General features: G+C 35.6%; 5 protein-coding genes across 5 annotated transcripts; 1 reads left to right on the top strand and 4 right to left on the bottom strand.

Moving 5' to 3' along the window:
• Positions 1–1,285: 1,285 nt before the first annotated feature.
• On the bottom strand, positions 1,286–2,170 carry LOC129791690 (uncharacterized). Its single transcript, XM_055829975.1, has 2 exons — positions 1,634–2,170; positions 1,286–1,562 (listed from the first exon to the last, which is right to left on the bottom strand). The coding sequence occupies exons 1-2, from the start codon at positions 2,079–2,081 to the stop codon at positions 1,396–1,398; spliced, it is 615 nt and encodes a 204-aa protein (XP_055685950.1). The 5' UTR covers positions 2,082–2,170; the 3' UTR covers positions 1,286–1,395.
• Positions 2,171–4,306: 2,136 nt separating this feature from the next.
• LOC129791693 (uncharacterized) lies at positions 4,307–5,257 on the bottom strand. The gene is made up of 3 exons (XM_055829979.1): positions 5,137–5,257; positions 4,906–5,082; positions 4,307–4,842 (listed from the first exon to the last, which is right to left on the bottom strand). Exons 2-3 carry the CDS (start codon positions 5,075–5,077, stop codon positions 4,502–4,504), a joined length of 513 nt encoding a protein of 170 aa, XP_055685954.1. The 5' UTR covers positions 5,078–5,082; positions 5,137–5,257; the 3' UTR covers positions 4,307–4,501.
• An 810-nt stretch (positions 5,258–6,067) lies between these two features.
• LOC129791666 (vesicular glutamate transporter 1-like) lies at positions 6,068–11,492 on the bottom strand. The gene is made up of 5 exons (XM_055829937.1): positions 11,074–11,492; positions 7,947–8,250; positions 7,333–7,876; positions 6,560–6,836; positions 6,068–6,496 (listed from the first exon to the last, which is right to left on the bottom strand). Exons 1-5 carry the CDS (start codon positions 11,136–11,138, stop codon positions 6,175–6,177), a joined length of 1,512 nt encoding a protein of 503 aa, XP_055685912.1. The 5' UTR covers positions 11,139–11,492; the 3' UTR covers positions 6,068–6,174.
• Positions 11,493–13,643: 2,151 nt separating this feature from the next.
• Positions 13,644–15,789, top strand: LOC129791665 (selenocysteine-specific elongation factor). The gene is made up of 2 exons (XM_055829935.1): positions 13,644–13,828; positions 13,894–15,789. The coding sequence occupies exons 1-2, from the start codon at positions 13,702–13,704 to the stop codon at positions 15,333–15,335; spliced, it is 1,569 nt and encodes a 522-aa protein (XP_055685910.1). The 5' UTR covers positions 13,644–13,701; the 3' UTR covers positions 15,336–15,789.
• LOC129791683 (syntaxin-6) lies at positions 15,333–22,362 on the bottom strand. The gene is made up of 5 exons (XM_055829965.1): positions 21,825–22,362; positions 21,533–21,690; positions 18,134–18,676; positions 17,940–18,063; positions 15,333–16,065 (listed from the first exon to the last, which is right to left on the bottom strand). The coding sequence occupies exons 1-4, from the start codon at positions 21,857–21,859 to the stop codon at positions 17,987–17,989; spliced, it is 813 nt and encodes a 270-aa protein (XP_055685940.1). The 5' UTR covers positions 21,860–22,362; the 3' UTR covers positions 15,333–16,065; positions 17,940–17,986.
• Between the last annotated feature and the right edge of the window lie 175 nt (positions 22,363–22,537).

The following is a 22,537-nucleotide window of genomic DNA, read 5'->3' on the forward strand; positions in this document are numbered from 1 at the left end:
AAGAAATTCTTGAAATTATTAAAATTTGAGAAGAAATTCGTGAAATTTTAAGGATTTTTTATCGCAGAATAGAACCCATATTTGCATATGAAGTTGGGTAAATTTTTTAAGGTTTTTCTCTAACAAATATTTGGCTAAAAGTGTAAAGAATGACGTAAAGATTACGTTTTTTAACCCCTTAAATGGATAAAACATTCAAGTTAAAACTTTCGCAGATAAAGATTAATTGTATGTTAGGCGTTAGAAAACGTCAAATGTTTGAATTGCAATATTGTCGTTGATTCTTTAACTAACCTTGTTTTAAAATTATCTTTTGACGTTTATTTTTCTATTGGACGTTTCATTTCTAATATATGACGTTTCGTTTTTAACTTTTGACGTTTCATTTCTAACATTTGACTTTTCTTTTTTAACTTTTGACGTTTCTTTTAAACGGAAGTCCGTTTCTTTACTGATATTTGACATTTATTTTATTTGTATGAATTTTAAAAGATTTTTTCACGTATGATTAGCTTGCAAATAATTTATTAGTTAATTTATTTTACCAAGTATTTTGACTTCCAAAAAAACATGAACTATCTGAACTTTTTGACTGTTCAGACACCCCTAATACCTCCTTTCCTTAATTGTTTCAATTTGTTTCTTTAAACAAGAATTTTATGAAGGAGTATATCCATACAAAATCAAATAAACTCCTTTTTGATTTATTTAAATCAAAAATTAACCCAAAGAAAGCTCACAAAAACCTTCAAGACTTAAGCCAAGTGCCTAAAGGAGGTATAAATTGGTTTAATGATAAATGAAAGTGAGACAGAAGTTAATTATCAATTCAAACATTATCGCGAGGCATACAGTGTCGTCATTACTTGAAGAATTTATAAATAAAGTCACAAAAAATTCAGTTTGTTTTTTTTCCCCATCCTCTCTCGTTTGAATGATAAAGTCATCTCTGCGTCTTGGTACATTATTCCACTGCTGACTTTATTCTGGGAATAGTGATTGTGGTGATCGCCGCAATGTTGATGTTTATTAAATGGAAAAACATCAAGCATTTTTATCTCTACAGGGCAGAGAATCTGAGAGATTGCGAAAAATGATAAGAAATCTCGCGGAGCTTTTTTTTCCATGAAGATTTTCCTGAAAAATTTAAAAGCTTTTCCAATGAAAAATTATCATTTACACGCCATTGATTTTTCACACTCATCCTTAAAACCAGATGTTAATTTCCCATGCAGAGTCAGCAAAAAAGAGAGCCCCAACGGATCTATAAATAAAATCGTTGAGCTTTTTCAATGTTCAAGCACATTTTATTGATTTCCACCAACATTTGGAACAGATTTATGCGCTGAACATAATTTTCAGCTAAAAGTCTCACTACGAGATGATTTCCAGGGGCTACTTGAATGTAACTACATCCCCATAGGATGGTGGCTTTGTAGTGTGTAGCCCGTCAGATCCATAAGCAGCTGATGGGGCCTCAATTGGGTATCCTGAGGTGTTTTTGTTCCTCTTAAGGTCCCGATAGAAGGCCCAAATGCAGTACCAGATGTACACGCGAGCAACTTCCATTGAAAAAAAGAAAGAATTAACAATTAATTTAAAATTGAAGATTAGTCATGAAAGAAAGGCTTACTGATCACAACAATGAGGTATGGGCAACTGACGAACATCGCACACAGCATGATGAACATCCCCAGAACTTCAGATGTGAGCCATGGCAGGAGGAACAGGTGGTTCTCCTTCATGGTTCCATGAATGAGAAGTGTTGCAGCCACAAAGTTCACAATGCTGATGAAGAGATAGAAGCCCAGAGTCAGCTTCAGTGCCAACTCCATCACATCCTTATCCCCCTCTTGATCCTCCATCATGACAAAGGAGGTCTCATTGTAGGCCTCCGCGAAGGACTTGAGCGTCTTTAGGTACAGCTCATGATTGAAGAGAATAATCAGCGTGAAGATGATCCCCAAAATAGACAATAGTAGATGGAACCAGCCAGTAACAATGGCCCCAATCTTCAACTCAAAGCAAAGAAGCTTCTTCGGGAATTTTGGGTGCAGCATCTTCAAATCTCTGAAATGCATCTTTCACGGCAGAGAAAAAAATGTCACCCACTCACAGAGAAAATTCTTCACAGACTGATTGTTCTATGGGGGGAATTTTTACGAGTACCTGCAAGAATGGTGTGATTGTGTAAATTACCACAAGAGCAAATATAAGTAATTCAGAGGGTGGACGGGAGTACAGTTTGTTCAAAAAATGCCTAAAAAACTTTTTTATTGTTGAAGTATTTCCTCGATTTTCTGATCTTAAAATTAAATTAAATTAATTAAATTATTATTATTAGATTTATTTTATTTAGGTACCTACTTAAAATAAATCTAATAATAATAATTTAATTAATTTAATTAAATTTTAAGATCAGAAAATTGAGGAAACACTTAACAAAAAAAAGTATTTCCTCAATTTTCTGATCTTAAAATTTAATGAAATTAATTAAATTAAAGATTTTTACAAGAAAAACGTGATTTTTTAATGAACTTATGGCTAAAGGATGTCATGCACAATACAAGGGCGAAGTACCTAATTGAAGGAAACGCAGAAAACAATTTTAACCCACCCAGTCTTATAGGGAATCAAAAAAGGATAAAGAATCGCCAAAAATATTCACCATTTTCCACTGGGGTCACAACGAAAAAAGGCAATAAAGTTTTGTAAAAATTCAAAAAAATTGGCCGCCATTCGCCATTTTGTTCATTTCAATGCATGAAGCATATGTTTCAATGCTTCGTCAATATGAGCTTGTCGATGACAGTTTGACATTTCATTTTTTTTTTGGAGAAAATAAAAAAATTGCGTATTTTTTAGTTTAATTATCGTGGTAAATGTGTTTTACGTGTTGTTCAAGAGTGATTTTTATATCTGAATACCTGAAGGATGAATTCCCTCACAGCTTGTGACCGTCTCAGCGAGCACATTATTGGTCGTGGAAAAGGTCTTGGGAAAGGTGGTGCCAAGAAACATCGTAAGATTTTGCGTGACATTATCCAGGGAATCACAAAACCAGCAATCCATCGTCTTGTCCGTGGTGGTGGTGTGAAACGCAAAGGATTTCAGCGCAGAGGATCTTTCAATTCGTGAAAAAGTCATCTTCAAGACGATCCACGACCATTGTTTTTGGATTGCTTTGTTTTGTAACGAGAGATGTGCTCGCTGAGACGGTCACAAACTGTGCGGGAATTAATCCTTCAGGTATTCAGACATAAAAATCACTTTCGAACAACACGTAAAACACATTTACCACGATAATTAAACTAAAAAATACGCAATTTTTTTATTTTTTCCCAAAAAAAAATGAATGAAATGTCAAACTCTCATAGACAAGCTCATGACGAAGCATTGAAACATATGCTTCATGCATTGAAATGAACAAAATGGCGAATGGCGGCTAATTTTTTTGAATTTTTACAAAACTTTATTGCCTTTTTTCGTTGTGACCCCAGTGGAAAATGGTGAATATTTTTGGCGATTCTTTATCCTTTTTTGATTCCCTATAAGACTGGGTGGGTTAAAATTGTTTTCTGCGTTTCCTTCAATTAGGTACTTCGCCCTTGTATTGTGCATGACATCCTTTATTCTTATTAGCTTCAATTAAAATCGATAAAATATTTTTATTTCTTAAAACTTCCTTTAACTTATGTACTAAAATATCTCATTAAATTTAATTTTTGAGTGTCTAAATTTCAGATTTAAACAATATTAAATCCATATTCAAAATTCTTTTTAGAAAACAGAATTCTTATATAATTTTTTTAAAGAAACGTTTAACGTCAATGCGCCAAGAAATATTGTTTTAAAATTGTTGGGAAGCAGTTATCTAAATGGCCTAGAAGCTTTTTATGACTTAAGGTGCATAAAGATTATCATTTAAAATTTTCAAAAATTCTGTAATTTTCAGGTCCTGAAGTCTAGAAATCTTAAAAACCTTTAAAAGAATATCTAAATGCGTGTGTCATCAAGAACGAAAATTCTGAAGATTATAAGGAAATCAGGCTTTAAAATTTCCAAAAGTTTTCAAATTTTTCTATTCATTATTTAACTTTATTTATTTTTTCAATCTTTCATCAACTTGTTGCTCAACACTCTTCATTTAAACAGACTGTGCGCGGGAAGTAGAGCAAGGTACAACGGACAAGGGGCTTTAGTTTACATTCTGCGTGTCTCCATGGAAATTGCTCGAAGGATGAGCTACTCCTGGACACTTAGGGAAGCACCTGGGGGGACCTTGACAATGAAATTATTGAACGCATTGCTGAATGAAACACTTTATTTCATGAAAAATTCAATAAATTAATTCATTTTGGCACTGAAAACGTTTGAGTTTTCTATTCGAATTTCAAGAGAAATAATTAGATTTAAATTTTAATGAAAACTTAGGGAAATTAGAGAGATGTTGGAAAACAATTGTTTCCATGGAGAGAAATTAAAGGAAAATAAAGAAAAATTATATATCTGCGTATCCGGAGGATGGTTCGAAAGACTTGCGGGAGTAGGTGAATCCGGTGTCATCACGTGCTGGCCACTCCTTGAGATTCGCATACAAGGAATAGACGCAGAGCCAGAGGTAGAAGCGGAAGGCAAAGAAAGCAATCGATGCCATGATGTAGGAAAAATCAGTGGTCAGGAAGATCGCGACAAAGTTGAAGAGCAAGAAAATGGATTCATTGAAGAGCCATGGAATCAGATAGAGAGCTCGCCTCTGGATTGATCCTGTTATCAGAAGGATATCCGATACAATCAGAAGGGTCACAACGCACAGGAGAATCCCGAAGAAGAGACGAATTCCTGGAGAAAAAAAAGGATTTTTTTAAACGGAAACTTCTTAAGGAATTTTGAGTATTTTCTAACCAATAATGTTCATTTGAAGATTTTCATCCTGGATGGTTTCAGCTGCAGACAAAACCACGCAGCAGAGGATGAAGTTAATGATGGACATAACCATATTGATCCAACCAAGTATAATTCCTCCCGTGGTAAGCTCAAAGAAGCAGCAGCAATGATTGAGGCGAAACACCGACATTTTAACTGGAAAGAATTGTTTTTCAGTCATTTTCTCTTAAAATTTTCCATGCAATTTACCTTTTTTCCAATCTCCAGCAGATAATTTTTAAGATCTTCTCCTGTTGAGCGATTTGGATAGCACGAGATCGATTTATCAACTAAATTCGGAGGTTAAAATTGCCAGAAGTCTTTTGTGGTGGTAACGGAATTTGCTTAGAAAGAGAAAGCTTATCAAGAGCAAATATTATTCCTTTCTGGAGATTCTGCAAGATGATTACAATTGCGCGGGAAGAGTTGAGGATGTGCCTGAAGTTATGCAAAAATAAAACTATTGAAGAATTATTTGAAAAAAATCTCGTTGGAGGAATTAATTCGAGGGAAAATTATAAACGTAATGAAAATATAGAGAAGGAAATCAATTTTTCACGAAGAAATTAACAAGAAATAGAAGAATAAATAAATAATTAGATTAGGTAGACAGATAAATAAATAAACAAATAAATAAACCGATAAATAAATAAAAGAAAACTTTAAAAAAAATTCAAAGCTTGCACATTTAACGGAAATTGCTAAATCTTAAAGTCTCGTCCCCCTTTCCTACAATGAAAACAAATTAAAAAAAAGAAACTTTTTTTAATTTAATTACATTTTTTCTCAAAGAAAAACAAATGACTTGTTTTACAACTCAACTATCTAATTACCTCTAAAATGAAAACACTTTGAAGCAAATTAATTATCTGTAGTAGCGGAAAATTCTCATTATCTTAAAAACGTTAAATTAAAAAAAATACCTCCAAGACATTCATTAACATTTTTGCACGAATTTTCCTCACCTTCCGCACTTTATCAGTGAGCTATTTGCAAGACGACACAGCTCAATTGTTTCGTCTATCAACCAGACGGCCGCCAAAGAATTCAATGCCAATCGAAAATGGCTCAACTGTCGGAATCTCACACACGAAAGTCATTCATTGAGAAAATTTCCTCGAATAAGAAAAAAGGAGAGAAATGGTGAAAATACTGAATTTATTGTACATTTTCCGGTACAAAAAAAAAGACCTGAAGAATAAATTATTGCAACTTAATATCACTAAAAGGTGGGAGAGGAAAAATGCTTCATTCATCCATCTCCATGGCTTCATTCTTGATCCCTTCCTTGGGATTCTTCGTGGTGGGACTCTCGAGATTTGTCAGAGATTTCTCTTTGGACGTGGCCCAGGGTTGGAGTTCACCAGATGAGAAGAACCAGTAGATAACACAGCCAACGCAGTAAATTCCTGAGGTGATGAAGAAGACAATCTGCCACTGCTCCTTGGTTCGATCCTTCGTGATTACGCCCGTGAGGAAGGGACTCACAATGCCAGGAATTGTTCCGATCATATTTGAGAAGCCCAAAATCACCGAAGCATGATTTGGAGCTAAATCCAATGGATTGACTCTGCGGAAAAAAAATTAATTTTACAGCTTAACTGCCTCGAGAAAGTAACCTTTGATGCCTTACATGAATCCTGACCAGGCAAAGGCACCCAAACCCACAGCCACTGTAATACTGGCAACAGTTCCAGTTGGATCCAGTAAGTACGCAGCCAACATCATAAAGACCGTCTGACCGAGGAAAGCGCCACAGTTGAAGTACTTCCGCACTTGTGACGTCGTTAGGTACCCTTTGACCTGACTCCAGTCAGCCAGGTAACCAGAAATACCCAGAAGGCTCCCCATAACGAGGTACGGAATAGCAGCAATAAAGCCCGTTTTGCCAACCTCGAAGCCCAGTGTGTCTGCAAAATGAAAAGAGAGAGAAAACATGAGACTTCCGCCAGATCTTCACCTTGAAATGCCGAAAATAGGTCGTCGCAATTAGCACCTGATTAACTATTCTTTTTTTTGGCATTTAATTCTCACGATATTTGATTAATTGGCACAACTTTTAAATAAAAATTCTGCACAAATATTTAGAGGGGCAAATAAACGCATTTAGCAAGTTCATTGTCATGCAAATCAGGGAACTTGTTAACATGCGCCACACAAGGGCTTTCGATGGAAGATTAATAGCTTGTCGTGGCTCTTCCTCAAAAAAATATTTCAATGATATTCTAAAGAAAAAATAAAAGCTCCGAGATGCTACCTCGTAAAATTCACGTGCTTTGAAAGAAATAAAAGATTCTGAGAGTTTTTTGTTGTTGTTGCACTCAGTAAGCAGGCATGACCTTTTGTAACTTTGATTAATTTGAATAAGCTGAATGAAGCTTGAAAATGGCGCCAAAAACTCCTTACCTTTGAGGAATGAAGGGAGCTGTGTGAGGAGCGTGTAGAAGCCCCAATTTTCAGCGAAATTCGACGCAACAATAGCCCAAACGGCTGTTGATGTAAAGATAGCCTTCCAAGGATGTTTGATGTTCTTCTTCTCATTCGGATCCCCAATACTTCGTTCAATGTACGCACGTTCGTTGTCACTGATAAAGGGATCACACTCTGGGCCAGCGCGTACAATTAGGAACCACAGGATCAGCCAAATGCACCCGATTGCCCCGAAGACGTAGAAGACGCTCTCCCAACCGAACCGAACTGCTAGGACTCCCGAAAGGGGCATAGCAATGACTGTTCCCGCGTAGTTGCCAGCATAGGCAATTGTAGCCATTCGGGATCTCTCATAAACTGGAGCCCATCTAGCCCAGATTGCGTGAATACAGGGGAAGGTAACACCCTCAAAGACACCTTCAACAATCCTCACAGCTAGGAGCATGTAGACGCTATGGTAGGCTGCTACGGGAGTTAGGAGCGTCAGTATAGCCGTCATGCCGATCCCAGCACCGAAAACCTACAATAATAAATACCCCAAAAGAAAATTAAGAACCCCGCGGAGGTTTTTGAGGCTTCCAGAGACTCACATAATGGCCGCCAATTTTGGAAGCTAGAACTCCACCGAGGAACTGTGTCCAGATGTAACCGTAGAAGAAGGAGCTGAGAACGAGGCCCTGCTGCGTTGTGTCCCAGTCAAAGTGTTGTTGAACAATTTCAGTTCCATTCTCAAGGGTCACATTGACCTTCTCAGTCATGGCCACAATGGCAACACTGAGGTTGACCCGTAGAGCGTAGACGTTGAAGAAGCCAAAGAACGCCATCATAACAACAATGTAGCGTCTCTTTTGCCAGAACTTCCATGTAAGATCATCCTCCAGTATTTTGGAATCACTTGAAAATATAATAATAATAATTGTTTATTCAAATTCCAATAAGATTTTTACAAACTTTATACAATTTTGTTAGGAGCAGCAGAGGCCCGTATGCCGATCACCAAAAATGGTTGGCACCTGCCTCTCATCTTTTCAATCATTCACTTTTATACATAAGTGTCAATCGATTAGCATCGATCTCCCAATTGCTAAATTTATCAAAATTAATAATATTCTCCTTATCTCTCGCGTGTGTGGTGACTGGCGATCCTGACGTACCTGCATGCGCGATGACCACAGGATTTGTTATCTAATTAATATTCTACTATCTTCATACAAAGGTACGCATCATAACATAAATTCTCTACAAATTCCATTTGATGAGAAAAATTTTCAAACATCAATCATCAAGCAAAAATCAAGAGGTAGGTGTGTTAGATTCAAGACAAGACACTTAAAATACTCAAGCATCTTAAGAGATAAACTTCAATTGCTTTAATCAGCTGAAATAAAACAATCTCCGCAGTCAACCAAAAAAATATAGTTGTCTGGAAATGATTGATGAAATTAATCTGGTATTGGATAATCTTTCTTCTTTTGCCCCCCGTTGGTAAAGCCGCTTTAAGTCTCCGTAATCTTATCAATTATAAATACCATTTTATTGATTTATTAGTTGGTACTTCACATAATTAGCCATAGAAATGTCTTCAGATACAAAATGTTTAAATTCAGTTCTTCTGGGAAATTTAGTAGATTGGATGATCTGTAATTAGCATTAGGTCTTTGGACAGGTCAGTAAAAAGATTAGATAATTTCTAGGAACTCGTGTTCGCTGTAAAGATAAACGAATTAATTATTTCACGTGTGCCTTTTGCCATTCAGGGCATTTGCTTAATATTGATTCGATATTCAAATAAATCTCTTGATTATGATGAAAGTTAGTCAATACGTCTAGCAATAGAGGTCTATAAACTTATGACGTAAAAGGGAGTTCAATGAAATTATTTAATTATTATCAAAGGGCACATCAGTAACAGAATAATGATACAATTGTCGTTTATTCTGTTCATTAAAAGAATTGAGAATATTTCAATAAATATTTTTTTTAAGTTACAGAAGAAATAATTTATAGAGAAAATTATATACCTACAGTGGGACCCCAGTACAACGACCACTCGGATGTACTCTTCACACTCATTATTTTCAATGCGCGAGAGTAGTATAACCAAGCGGTCGTTGTACTAGGGTCCCACTGTATTCTTTATTATATAGATTGTTTTTTTGTCTGAATTCGGTCTGAATTATGAATATGTTCCGTTTAATTCAGAATAAAATATAAAAAGTGAAATTCTTATTTATCATTTTGAGTTCTTTATTAATCATTTTAATAAAAATCTATAGCAGAGAGCTTAGCTACAAACCTAATAATATTAATTCATTTAATATATAGATCATTAAAAATGGATTGAAAAGAATGAGTTAAGAATCGAGAGGTTTCTGAAGATTTTCAAACCAAATTAATTGTTTTATTTTAATTAGAAAATTACATTTATTTTCTTTTCTAACTATTGACATTTAATTTTTTACGTTTGTCATTTCTATTCAACGTTAGATATTTTTTACGACATTTGATATTAAATTTCTGAGATTCGTCGTTATTTTTTTTTAGCAGTGTTTCCTTCAAACATGTAAAATAATTTTCTAACGTTTGGTATTTCTTTTAAATTTTCTTGACATTTGTATGCATGTTTGACTATTACGTTATACGTTAATTTTTTAAGCATTTAAAGTTTCCTTGTAAAGTTTAAAAATTTCCTTTTAAATTTTTTAAGGCAATTAATTCAATTATTTTAATTTCTAGTCCCGTTTTTAAGGACATTTAAACATCCCTTTTGACTACGCCTCTTATCATTAGGACCCTTAGATTAGAGATATCTTTTCTAACAAATCAACCTTTAAAGTAACTAATTAATGCTAAGAAATTCGCGTTTAAACTATCAACTTACTTTAAAAGAAAACGCAAAGTAAAGCAGAGATCGAGGCTAGAATCTATCACTTTTCATTTCACTAACTAAGCTATATTTTATCGAAATTGTAGCTTCAAATAAAATTACATTTTATCACATTTCACGTGTTTGGCGATGCAATTGAGGTGAGATTTATGGAAAATACTTAATTTCTATTTAATAAATATTCCTTCAATGACTTTTTGGTATAAAGTATCTGAATGACATCAACTTGTCGAACATTTTTAGAACGTCTTGAGGTCAGAACTTCAAGTTTATGCCTTAGAGAAATTTTATTTTTTCTCCACCTTGCAAATTTAAGCCCAATTTGCTCATTTTTTTTGCATTTTTTGTCACATTGACGGTTCCACGTAAAGAAAGAAAATTTTAATAAGATGCTAAATGATGTCTCGTTTTCAAAAGACATCGATTTTTTTTGTGTAAAAGTTAAAAGGTGATAAAAAAAACTTGGCAAAATGTAAAGAAAAGTAGTTTAAGGTCAAAGATGTTACGATATTGAGCTTTTTTTTTATCATCTTACGTTGAAAGCTTTTCGTCTTGTCGGTGTGCTTTGGCATAATTATAGATCAACTATTTATCCAGCTTGATTATCTGGCAATTTGTGATAATTCAAATTAAATTCTCTACCGCCAATCAAATAAAGAGTCGCTTTTTTCTGCCATATGGCAATGATTTCAGTGTCCATGGGGGAGCGCGAAATTAATGCTAAATCGCACGCAATTTCCACAAAATTCACCAATTTTTCATATCACAACATAATCAAGCAATTTCCAATGAGAAAATTCCGCATTTTACGTGGCTATTTTATTGCTCACCTGTCGTCCACTCCGTTTGGAGTTTTCTGCTGCTTTTGGCGGGAAACATCGTAAGTCTGGGTCATGTCGCCACACTCTCTGGAATCCCCAGAGATCTCCTCACTCAGAGTTTTTTTTTTCAATAAACTATTAATCACTTTTTTAAAACTTTTTGTTTATTCTTGCGTCACATCAGCAGGTTTGAGCCATTTGGCATTTCATTCAAAGTAAATTATTTTCAAAAAAAAAACTCTTGCAAAACCCCAAGGTAAGTGATTTTTGGAATGTTAAGTTTTCGCACAAATGGGCACAAAATAAAATTATTTAAATTTTTTTTTTATTTCAATGGAACAGGTATAGGTGCCCAAAATCTAATAAAACTTGATGAACGGCGGAAAGTCCAAAAGCAACTGGAGAGCTTTTCGTCGTGAGGGGTCCTCTTATAAAATTCCGCGCACGAGATCGCAGAAATACAAACGAGTGTGGTGATCGTTGGTATGAGAAATAAATACCATATGGATTGAAAATTTCGTGAAATTTATGGTAACACCGTGAGAATTTTGTAAGAAATGAAATTTATGCAATTTATGAAAGTTTTCTATAGAGGGTGGTACAGGGAAACTCTAGAAGCTGCCCAGATTTTGCTATAAAACTGACAAACAGCGCCCTCATCTTCTATAAAAAGCAATGGTGGTGAATTCTAAAAGTTTAGCTCTTTTATTGTTATTTGTTGGCTAACTTTTATATCGTAAAAGTACTCAATTAGAGTTAGAATAAATATCAAACGTTATAAAATGATCTAGGAAAGTTTTAAATGAAACTAAAAAGGTAAAAAAATAACATAAAACGTTAGTATAAATGTATCAATAAGTGAACGTTAGAAAAGTAACATCAAATGTAATAAGAGAAATAGAGAAATAGAAAAAATGAATGTGTATTATTGGGTTGTCCAATATTTATCCGGATTTCTAACCTAACATTTTTACCATAACATTCAATTCAAAACGAATTTCAATGGTATAAAAGATTGAGGAATTTTTTCAGAAAACTGCGGAAATATTCTGCAGAAAAAGTGTCCCAGCGCCATACAAAATTTCTAAAGAATTTCTAAAGAACTCGTCATCAGAAAAACTTCAGAACTTTCGAATTTTTCTGCAGAATTCTAAAGAAATTCGGCAGCTAGTTTTTGATGGGGGGGGGGGGGTGTGAATCAGACAGAAAATCAAAATTGTACTGAATTCTTAATATCTTAGGTTAGAAATCCGTGTAAATATTGGACAAACCAATATGTTTAAAAAAAAAATTATATATTGAAATATTCGCCAATACTTAGAAAATAATCATAAATCGTTAGAATAAATACCAAACGTTAAAAGAGGAAACTGTCAAATGTTAGGAAGGGAATGGAAAAGTTATAAAGTGAACGTAAAACGATAAAATATACTTAAAACTTTCAAGTAAACGCTATAAGATAAAACACTAAACGTTAGAAAAGAAAAATCATACGTTAAAAAAAACGCCAGACTTTTTCTTAGGTTATGAGATTTAAGAACACATAGATGGCGCTTTGGTCTATAACCAATTCTAACGTATGAAAATTTCGAACTGATCTACAAAAATTTCATGAAACTTTCAATGCCTAATACATTTCACTGAAAAAAAATGTAATAATTGAGAAAACAAGCCGTCGGTTTATATGGCACGAGACTTGAAATACCTGTCTATATAATTCTCAAGTGGTCGCTGAGAGAAAGAACACGAGCAAGGGGTTGGCAAAATTGGTGCTTGATAATGATTCATAAATTAATTAAAGCTCTTTATCTCACCTCATGCTGGATAGTTGGAAAATTGTATGCATTTATCGTGAAATAATAATTTCCTCAAGTACTTCGAAAACTAGAGATTAGGCACCTCCGCGCAAAGCTCAATGGGTCGCCATTGAATCTTCATTGGATAGTTATTGAGGCATCAACTTTATGGGGTACATTTGCTCTTGTTTTGCTCCTTTGAAGGATTTTGTGTTGTATACTTTGCGTTAATCTTAAGACATCAATTTGCTCAAGGGAGGTTGTGAAAATTAATAAATTTCCCTGCTCTTCTTTTTGCTGAAATTGCTGGCAATAACCTTTATCACGCGTGACGAAAAAATTTCATTGACTCTTCGCCACGATCTCATTTACCACCCCCACATAGAATTCGCGGTTATCTCTTCGATAGAATTCTGCGTAAAGCTGATTAATTTGCATTTTATTATGGTGAGAAGATTAAAAAAAAGTTCTTTGAACTTTTCACGTTGAAAAATCATAAATGAAAGAAATGGGAGAAAGAATTCTTTTTTTTTTACGAGAGATAAAAAAAATTGTTTAAAAAATATAAAAATAAATCTTAACAGCTTGAAAAATATATTTTTAGTTCTAAAAACTAAAAAAAAATCATCTTGAAATTAAGCAAAAACGGCAAAAACATTCTAATTATACTGGGGAAAATGAATCCCGAAGTCTAATGAAGTTTTTCCCGCCAAAATTTGGGCGGGAGAATTGAGCGCCATTTTCTCTTCCACAGAGGAGAGCATTGAAGCTAAAATCTGAAATGTTGGCTACAATGATTGTCTTTATTTTGCAACGCCTTTGAGAGAAATTCCCCCAGAGAATGCCGATAAATCTCAATATCGGAATTCTAGGGCATGTTGACTCTGGCAAGACGACTCTAGCAAAAGCTCTGAGTGAAATAGCCAGCACAGGTGCCTTTGACAAGAATCCACAATCCCAGGAAAGAGGTAAATCACAAACCGGGACGTTGTCCGGAAGCTTCTCAACATTCCTTCAAAAATTATTTCTACAGGAATTACTCTGGATTTGGGCTTTAGTGCTCTGCAGATTGACTTACCGGCTAATCTGGAAGCTCCCACCAATGCGGACAAGAAGCTTCAGTACACCTTTGTCGATTGTCCCGGGCATGCAAGTCTCATCCGGACAATCATCAGTGGTGCTCAAATAATTGATTTTATGATTTTGGTCGTGGACGTGGTGAAGGGAGTTCAAACTCAGACAGCTGAGTGCATTGTGATTGGGCAGTTGACGTGCAAGAAGATGCTAGTGGTACTTAATAAGATAGATCAGCTGGAGGGGCAGAAGGAGCAGAAAATTGAGAAAATGGCAAAGAAAATGCGGAAAACCCTGCAAGGATTGGGAATCCCAGATCCACCTGTTGTAGCTGTTTCTGCAGCAACGGGGGAGAATCTCCCGAAACTCCTGGAAGCAATTAAGAGCTTTTCATTCCTCCCAGAGCGCGACACTGCGAAACCTTTCCTCTTTGCCGTTGATCACTGCTTCAGCATCCGTGGTCAGGGAACCATTTGCACAGGAACTGTCCTGCAGGGAAGCATCCGGGTGGGGGATGACGTCGAAGTGGCGCAGCTTAAGCTGACGCGGCGTGTTAAATCCATCCAAATGTTCCGAAATCCCATCCAGGAAGCAAAGCAGGGAGATCGCATTGGGATCAGTATTACCCAATTCGATGCAAAAGCCCTCGAAAGGGGATTTATTTGTCATCCCGGCAGTGTTCTGCAGTGCCGCTGTGGTGTCATTAAGCTCTCAAGGATTCCCTTCTATCGATCAGAAATTGCCTCAAATACCAAATTTCACATAACTTCCGGCCATGAAACAATTCTAGCAAATATTATCCTCTTTTCCGGAAAATCTCCTGAATTTTCCTTCAACGAAGAGTACAGATTTGTGGAAAATATCCATCAGGAGAGTTCAAATGATCCGCCGGAAAACACTGAAGATGCTCCGGAAAATACCTTTGTTCTCTTGCAATTTGAACGACCAATTTCTGTGATCCCTGGAAGTCTTGTGATTGCATCAAAATTGGATTTGGACGTTGCTACAACAACCTGTCGCCTTGCATTCCATGGGAATCTCCTGGAAGTCACAGAAGACAGAGATTACACAACAAACTTCCTGCCACGGTTGAAGATTTTCAAGGAAAAATCCAAAAGAGGGACAATTCAGAGGGTTGTTAATGAGTACGAATTAATTGCTGGGAATCTCCTAAAGCCAGGAAGCAGGGAGATCTTCATTGGGATGCACATCGGGCTGTCAACGGGGGAGAAAGGAACAATTTCCAGTACTTTCGGGCAAACATCGAAGGTGAAACTAACCTTCCGGGATGCCCTTCTGCCAACAACCCTTGAGAGCATCAAAGGTAAATCCTCCCCCATCTTTGTGGAGCTGAAATTCAAGAAATTCATCTTCGACAGGGAAAAGAAAATCTTCCAATGAGGATAAAGGTAATTTTTGTATTTCCATTTTCTCATCATCTACAATAAATATACTCATGCCTATGTACAAAGGATTAAACGTAAAATGACTAGGTCCCCACAAAAATTCTGGATTTCTTTTTCACGTTAACAGGATTCACAAAATGCAAAGATTTTTTTTTGTTAAAATGTCTGAAAAGTCTGAAAATCATCTATAATGTCAGGAAGAATTGATTCGTCTGAGTTGTTCGCTTTTTATGCTTCAGGAATTACATAAAAAATGATTAATTTTCCTACTTTTTTTTAATTATATATTTCATGCTGAAATCTCGTGCTGTTGTATTTTTTTTTCCATCCCTTAATCATCCCTCTAGTGACACAATAATGCCACAATGTTGCAAAATGATCATCTTTTGTAATTTTTTTGAGAAAAAAATATTTAAAACTTAATGAATAAAAGTAAACTTTGAGATCAATTTTTCGTCTTTTAATTCACTCAAAAACTCACCTGAAAATCCCTTAAAAAATATTTGAAAAACTCATCATTTCACAACATTGCAGCAAAAAAAATCTCATTCACATTAATTTATTTTACGTTTTTTTAATATGTCCTTAAGTCTATGAAATTTTCTCATCTCTGTGATTATTCTCTGATAATATTCATCCCAAATCCCATCCTAGTCCTCAGCACATAGTGTGCAAGATTTTTACCAAGTTCACGACAAAACTTTCAGCTTCGCACATGCATCCATCTGTGAAAAAGAAATAAATAAATTAGAAATTGTGTTAACCCTTGGAGGATCGAGCTTTTTAGCCTAAAACTTTGTTATCAATTTATTTATATTTTCTAAAAAAGAAAATGCGTTTTTCCTAATTTTCTTACGATGAACTTGAAGTAATAGAAGTCACATAAAAACTTTATCTGTATCTATTTCAGAAAAGTAAAATTGGCAATGATTGTCAGTTTTGTCCTCCAAAGGTTAAAAGGACCTCCCTCCTTCAATGTTTGAGGGTTAATTCAAATATAAAGAGTGTGGGGTAATTAATGCTTTGTTGTCAAAGCTTTTCCTCACTAATTCCCTAAAGTGAATAAACCACACGTAAGTCAATATTTTGATAAGATATTGATACTTTTATTACTTAAGTAAACGTAATGAAAAAGGATTCTGGTGGCTCGGGCAGAGTTGGTCAATTTCATGTAAAATTATTTCTTTACATGGTTTTCACATTTTACATGTAAAAAGCATGTAAAGTATACAAAAATGTAAATAATTGCGTTTTATTATCTCTAAAGATTATTTTACATTCACGGAAAATATGAATTTGTAAAAGGTTTGTAAATCTTAAAAATTTTAAATTTCTTAATATAATGTAAAATTACTGGGTGTGGTCAGAAACGCATCTTTAAAAGGTGAAACGTGAGTAAAATGGAACTAATAACTATTTTTACAAACTTGGAAATGAACTTTCACATAAAAATATTAGAATTTACTTTTTTTTTTTTATTTGAAATAATTTTAATAAAATCTTTCTCGAAGGTGATGCAAAAAAATTATTTACAATTTTGTTTCTGATCAAGATGTTTTATTTTCTGGAATTGCTTTTCACTTAATTTTACAAATTAATTGCAAAAAAAAATTTTTTTGCTACCAATAATTTTCTATACATTTTTTTGTAAAATAAAAATGTAAAGAAAAAAGCATGTAAAGAAAAATATTGTTTACATGTAAAAAAGTATGTAAAATGTAAAAATGTAAACAAACCGCCCAACCCTTGGGCCCGGCCTGGTTTCAATAAATTAAGGGTGGAAAATGATTAATAATTTACAAAAAGTGACAAAACAATAATTTCTTAATTTTTATTTTATTTTTAAATATTGATATGATGGTAGTTTTTCGCTAGTCATAGTCCTAGAATCTCAGGCAATTGTATTTAAAGAACAATATTAAAAATAAAGAAAAACTTTTCAAAACCTGTTACCCTTAATTTACTTAATTTCATCTAACTCTTTTTCTGGTTACCCGATTTTGATAATTAAAAAAAAAACTTTAAAAGATAAATTATTTTTCTATCTAAAGCTATCTAAGTGATCAATATCGGTTCAAAGTTAATTTTTGACAGTCGTTCAAGTAGACCTATACCAAAAAAGCCCATAGCTTTAATCCTTAATAAAAACTCAACGGATGGACCAATTTTCAAAAAACTATCACCAGTGGAAAGAGGATGAATGTAACTTTCCGAATCTGTGCTACTTATCAAAATCTGTTTACCACAGCCAAAGTCATTTAAGATTATAAAGGGTGATTTTGAAATATTATAAGTTTAACACTAAAGGGACGACCGTAGGCGATGAATGGGTTTCTTAAAAGTCGGATCTTCGATCTCAAGATTGGTTAACTAAATCTTATTAAAAGCCAATGTTTCGGACTATTTCAGTGTTAAATTTATTTATTTATTTAAGTCTTAAATAAGTCTTAAATAAGACTTAAATAGTCCAAAACGTTGGCTTTTAATAGAATTTAGTTAACCGTTCTTGAGACCGAAAATCTGACTTTTAAGAAACCTATTATAAGTTGTTCTAAGTATTTTTTCTCAACACTCTATATATAAATTAAAAGCCCCTCACCTGTCTTTTTGATCTCTCCCAATCTTCCCACTCGCCACTCCTTGATTCTAAAGAAGAATGAACAGTATTATCACAATCAAGAGAACCACGGACAGTACGCCGATAGCCATCCACTGCCTGCTGTCTAAAATTTATAAAAAAAGATTTTTTTCTTAAAGTTTTTCTCCAAAAAAAAAGATTTCTTAAAAGCTCACCATTGGTCATGTGGAGCACCTTGGCCATCTTCTTCATGGTGGAATCTAGCTTTGTGTCCGTATTCTCGAGTTCATTCCCAAAATCATCCAACATAACTGCCTGCTCATCGAGCTCCGAACCAATCTGCCGTGAGACGGTCTTGAGTGTTCCAATGGAATCACTGATCACGTCCAATTGCTCATCCTGTCCCTGAAACATGCGCTGCTGCGCTGATACACTCTCCCCGAGGAATCTATGCGTAGGGCTGTCCAGGGTGTTCTCGAGCTTTGAGTATTTCGTACCACTGTGCCTGGCGGCCGCTGAGGCCAAATTCTGCGTTGCTGCACTCATTAGGGATGGCGGTGATGTGATCACACTGGGGCTATCTGTGGTGGCGTCCAGAAGTGGCTGACGCGCTGTGATGTCTCTATCTCGACTTCTGCTCACGCAAATCTCATCTTTCATCGATTTCACTTCATTCCGTGTGGCCTCAATGAAGTGCCGTCGCGTAAGGAGTTCCCGATTGTCGATTTTAAACTTACTCGGATTCTTCTCGACAATACGTGTGCCTCAGTTAAGGAAATTAATGCCTACAACGGCTGTATGTACATATATGTTCCTCTATTGCAAAATTTTCATTGATTTTCGCGCAAAATTTTCATCAGGGCACCACTTGTGAGTAATTAAACACCGTCACGCCATGGGAGCTCATTTTGGGCAATTTGAATTTTCTTCCGTGACATGGTGCTGCTAAACAATTTAAGCTTCTTTGGGCGGGGGTGGAGTTTTGCAATCCCCCACCCGCACTCCTACATTGAAAATAAATTAAATTTATCATAAGACATTTTATGTGTTTTCGTCACACTGTTATGCCGTGGAATGTTTTATTTTTTTTGGAAAGGGGAGACTTGTGAGAAATCTCCGGATTATGAGTATGTCAACATGTTGGTAGCTTTCATTTTTTTTTTAAAATTTGAATCAGGTGAAAGGTTTCGTTGATTTGTTTCAAATTAAAGGTGAATTTCACGAGTCAGATGATCTTAGGATTTCTTAAGTTTTCTTAAAAATCTCTTAAGTTTCAGATTTCTCAAGTCAGGCTTGTGGCGCCCTGAATAGGGGGACGCCACAGGGCTTTGGTCAACTCCTCTAGTAACCTCAACCCTCGTAGTCCTCAAACTAATCTACAGAGCACTTTGAGCTTGCAGCCATACCCGCACAAGGCTGAGCTCCGACTAACTCTCTCTACAGCTCTACACACATCAGCACTATTTGCCGTTCTACACTAATCAGCACTCTTTGCCATTCTCTCATCTAATTACTCTCTCAGTGCTCTCCTACATTCTCTTGTGGATTCTCATATTCTCTCGCCTAGTTGAGGGTTTGTAACCTAGAGGCAGAAGCCGTTGCCGAGGGAAGGGCAGCCGTTACAGTTACCGCCAATCTAAGGGTACTCACTCTATGAGCAGGTTAATATTCGCTGGATAGTGAGTCGGGCGCTACAGCCTAATTCGAGTTAAATACCTACATATTTTTCCTGATCGTCTGGGCATCGAAATTCGTGAAAATTCATTGAAAAATATGCATTTAGCATGAGCCTGATTTAAGAAATGTTAAGATAACTTTAGAAATCTCAAGACTGAATGACTGAATTTCATCCTTGATGTAATTTTGGCAATTTAGGACTTCCTATTTCAATCTACAACTAACCTATCTAACTCTTTCAACGGTGTAAACTGTTGGTTGGTTCATTGTGATGCAATCAAATTGATTTAAGAAGTAAAGAATGTTATGCACGAGGCATAGTGTAAGTCCCCCGCATGTAACCAAAATTGGGTTTTAAATTATTGTAGGGGATCATTAAAGATTCAAAATAAGCGTGGTCATTTCCCGGAAAAGCGCTGGGAAACCTACGAATTTTCCGGTTTTTGGTGTAACCTATATTGATTTATTTCTCAATTTCTATCAATTGTAGAATATTGCGATTGGTGTCAAATGAAAGCTATATCAATGCTTAATATTATATATTAAAACCATTTTCCAAAATGCACAAGAAGGTGAAAATTCGGAAAGATTTTCCGAACACGCATTTTTCTTTCGCCTCCCATTTCCACAATATTGCATGGGACCACCTGGAACATCCCTCATTTTGTAGCTTTTTTAATCCCCTTTCATTTGGTATAGCACTTGCTGGGGAAATCTGCTGGGAAAACTGTTTTTTTTTTTTAGTGATTTTCAATGTTGGAAAAACTCACTATTCGAGGGCTGCAATGTTATACATACAATGTCATAACATTGTATAACATTGTATTGCATTGTTAAATCGGCTAAGTCGGTGTGAGCTCCGGTATAACATTGCAGCCTTCGAATAGTGAGTTTTTCCAACATTGAAAATCACTAAAAAAAAAAAAAAACAGTTTTCCCAGCAGATTTCCCCAGCAAGTGCTATACCAAATGAAAGGGGATTAAAAAAGCTACAAAATGAGGGATGTTCCAGGTGGTCCCATGCAATATTGTGGAAATGGGAGGCGAAAAAAAAATGCGTGTTCGGAAAATCTTTCCGAATTTTCACCTTCTTGTGCATTTTGGAAAATGGTTTTAATATATAATATTAAGCATTGATATAGCTTTCATTTGACACCAATCGCAATATTCTACAATTGATAGAAATTGAGAAATAAATCAACATAGGTTAAACAGAAAATCGGAAAATTCGTAGGTTTCCCAGCGCTTTTCCGGGAAATGACCACGCTTATTTTGAACCTTTAATGATCCTCTACAATAATTTAAAAACCAATTTTGGTTACATGCGGGGGACTTACACTATGCCTCGTGCATAACATTCTTTCGCATTCTTGCAACAACAAAAACAACCCACAGCTCGAATCGCATCGTTCAATCTCCATCAAACGCTTCAATTAACAAGCGATAGTGAAAATTCTACGAATGCTCAGGCAATTGGGAGAGATCTATCAACAATCCAATTATCAGGCCTTATCAGTTTTCTCAATTAAAAATTTCTTGGCTTTGTTGGCACGTCCCACGATCCCTATATGACTGTGTATGGGAGGTTATTTTTTTTTTTTGTATGAAAAGTGACCTCGTTTTGTGTGCAAAACAGAAGCAAAACATTGGCAATATGTCCCCAGACACCGATAGTGCGCATTTTCCGGTCACGAAATTTTTTTTTATCAACTCCACCGTGCGACAATTAATGATAAATTTCACGAGATAGCGACAAATTGATGGCTATTCGCTCAAATTGTAATCCTAAAAAAGAATTTTTGCTCCTAAGGAGCTCTCTCGGTAGTTTAGTGGTCAGTATCCTCATATAGGCAAAAGGGATTTGTTAAATCCTTTATGGCCTATAAAAGGAAAAAGCTCAAATGAGCTTTTTTTGTTGGGTTATTTTGAAAGGATATCGATTGTATCCTCGAGGTCTTCCAAGTCCCATTCGATGCTCCTTAGGGAATTCCGCAATTCTGTCGTTGTCCACTCAAGTTCAGCTCCGCTGGTGTCTCCCAATTCCCTCCACCGTAGATAGAGTCCTCGTGTCTTGTTGAGTGCTTTGAAAACCTCGCTGAAGGAGAAGAAAATTTATGAATGTCACGAAAAATCGATCAAACTGCGGGGAAATGAGGCCCAAAATGAAAAGTCAGAAATTTTCTTTTTTTTTCAACGTTCCCGGATTTGAATCTGCAACTCTATACTTACTCCTTGACAACAAAGAAAGGATCCTCCAAAGACATGACACGCGGAGAGCGAAGAAAAAAAAACTAAACTGAAGGATTTTGATGTGAAAATGCGGAAAACATGGAAGGGAGTCTCGCGACAAATGGGGTAGAAAAACACGGGGGGGAAAATCTCGCACAAAATGTCACAGAAAGAAAACACCAACCGCAGCTGTTACGGCAGTTTGATTAAAAATGAGGTCTGGTATTCACTTAAAAGCGTTTTATCTCTTTGGCTTGGGAAATCTTTGTACAAAAAAAATATATATTTCTATACAAGTTGGAGATGTTTTGGCTTTCTCCGTGGCACTACATCGCTTTTCACTGTGAGTGCTTTTCCATGAGAGAATTATTGATGAACTCACCCGTATTGATCTCAAATATATGAGTCACTGTTGCAGGGGTAAATGCCACAGCATCTGCCGTCTCTTGTTGGCTCGTGGGAAAGCCTGGAAAATTCCCCTGCAAAGGACAAGGGTAGAAGGATGTGGTTTTCACGCACGCCGATGAATTGTCAAAAAGGTACGACGATGTTAAGCAGTAGCAGCGCAGTAGTTGAATAACGAACTAAAATTTTGAAAAATAACCGTTGAATGTTTTCAGTCTTCCCACAGTTTTTTGGGAATTTGATCACAGCTTTAATAAAAGGCTGAAAAAGATGTTGAACGTCCATTTCGTTTAAGCAATAAAAGCCAA

Source organism: Lutzomyia longipalpis, chromosome 3, assembly GCF_024334085.1.
Source record: "Lutzomyia longipalpis isolate SR_M1_2022 chromosome 3, ASM2433408v1".
Taxonomy (NCBI): Eukaryota; Metazoa; Arthropoda; class Insecta; order Diptera; family Psychodidae; genus Lutzomyia; species Lutzomyia longipalpis.

Coding starts and splice junctions, on each gene's coding strand:
- LOC129791683 (XM_055829965.1), bottom strand. CDS start 21,859: ATGTCTTTGGAGGATCCTTTCTTTGTTGTCAAGGA. Junction 21,691..21,824: donor CCTTTCTTTGTTGTCAAGGA/GTAAGTATAGAG, acceptor CTTCTCCTTCAG/CGAGGTTTTCAAAGCACTCA. Junction 18,677..21,532: donor AGACCTCGAGGATACAATCG/ATATCCTTTCAA, acceptor ACTGAGGCACAC/GTATTGTCGAGAAGAATCCG.
- LOC129791690 (XM_055829975.1), bottom strand. CDS start 2,081: ATGCATTTCAGAGATTTGAAGATGCTGCACCCAAAATTCCCGAAGAAG. Junction 1,563..1,633: donor ATACCTCATTGTTGTGATCA/GTAAGCCTTTCT, acceptor TTTCAATGGAAG/TTGCTCGCGTGTACATCTGG.
- LOC129791666 (XM_055829937.1), bottom strand. CDS start 11,138: ATGACCCAGACTTACGATGTTTCCCGCCAAAAGCAGCAGAAAACTCCA. Junction 8,251..11,073: donor CCAAACGGAGTGGACGACAG/GTGAGCAATAAA, acceptor TATATTTTCAAG/TGATTCCAAAATACTGGAGG. Junction 6,837..7,332: donor GCTCCCTTCATTCCTCAAAG/GTAAGGAGTTTT, acceptor TTCATTTTGCAG/ACACACTGGGCTTCGAGGTT.
- LOC129791665 (XM_055829935.1), top strand. CDS start 13,702: ATGCCGATAAATCTCAATATCGGAATTCTAGGGCATGTTGACTCTGGC. Junction 13,829..13,893: donor TCCACAATCCCAGGAAAGAG/GTAAATCACAAA, acceptor TTATTTCTACAG/GAATTACTCTGGATTTGGGC.
- LOC129791693 (XM_055829979.1), bottom strand. CDS start 5,077: ATGTCGGTGTTTCGCCTCAATCATTGCTGCTGCTTCTTTGAGCTTACC. Junction 4,843..4,905: donor TCTTCAAATGAACATTATTG/GTTAGAAAATAC, acceptor TTTTTTCTCCAG/GAATTCGTCTCTTCTTCGGG.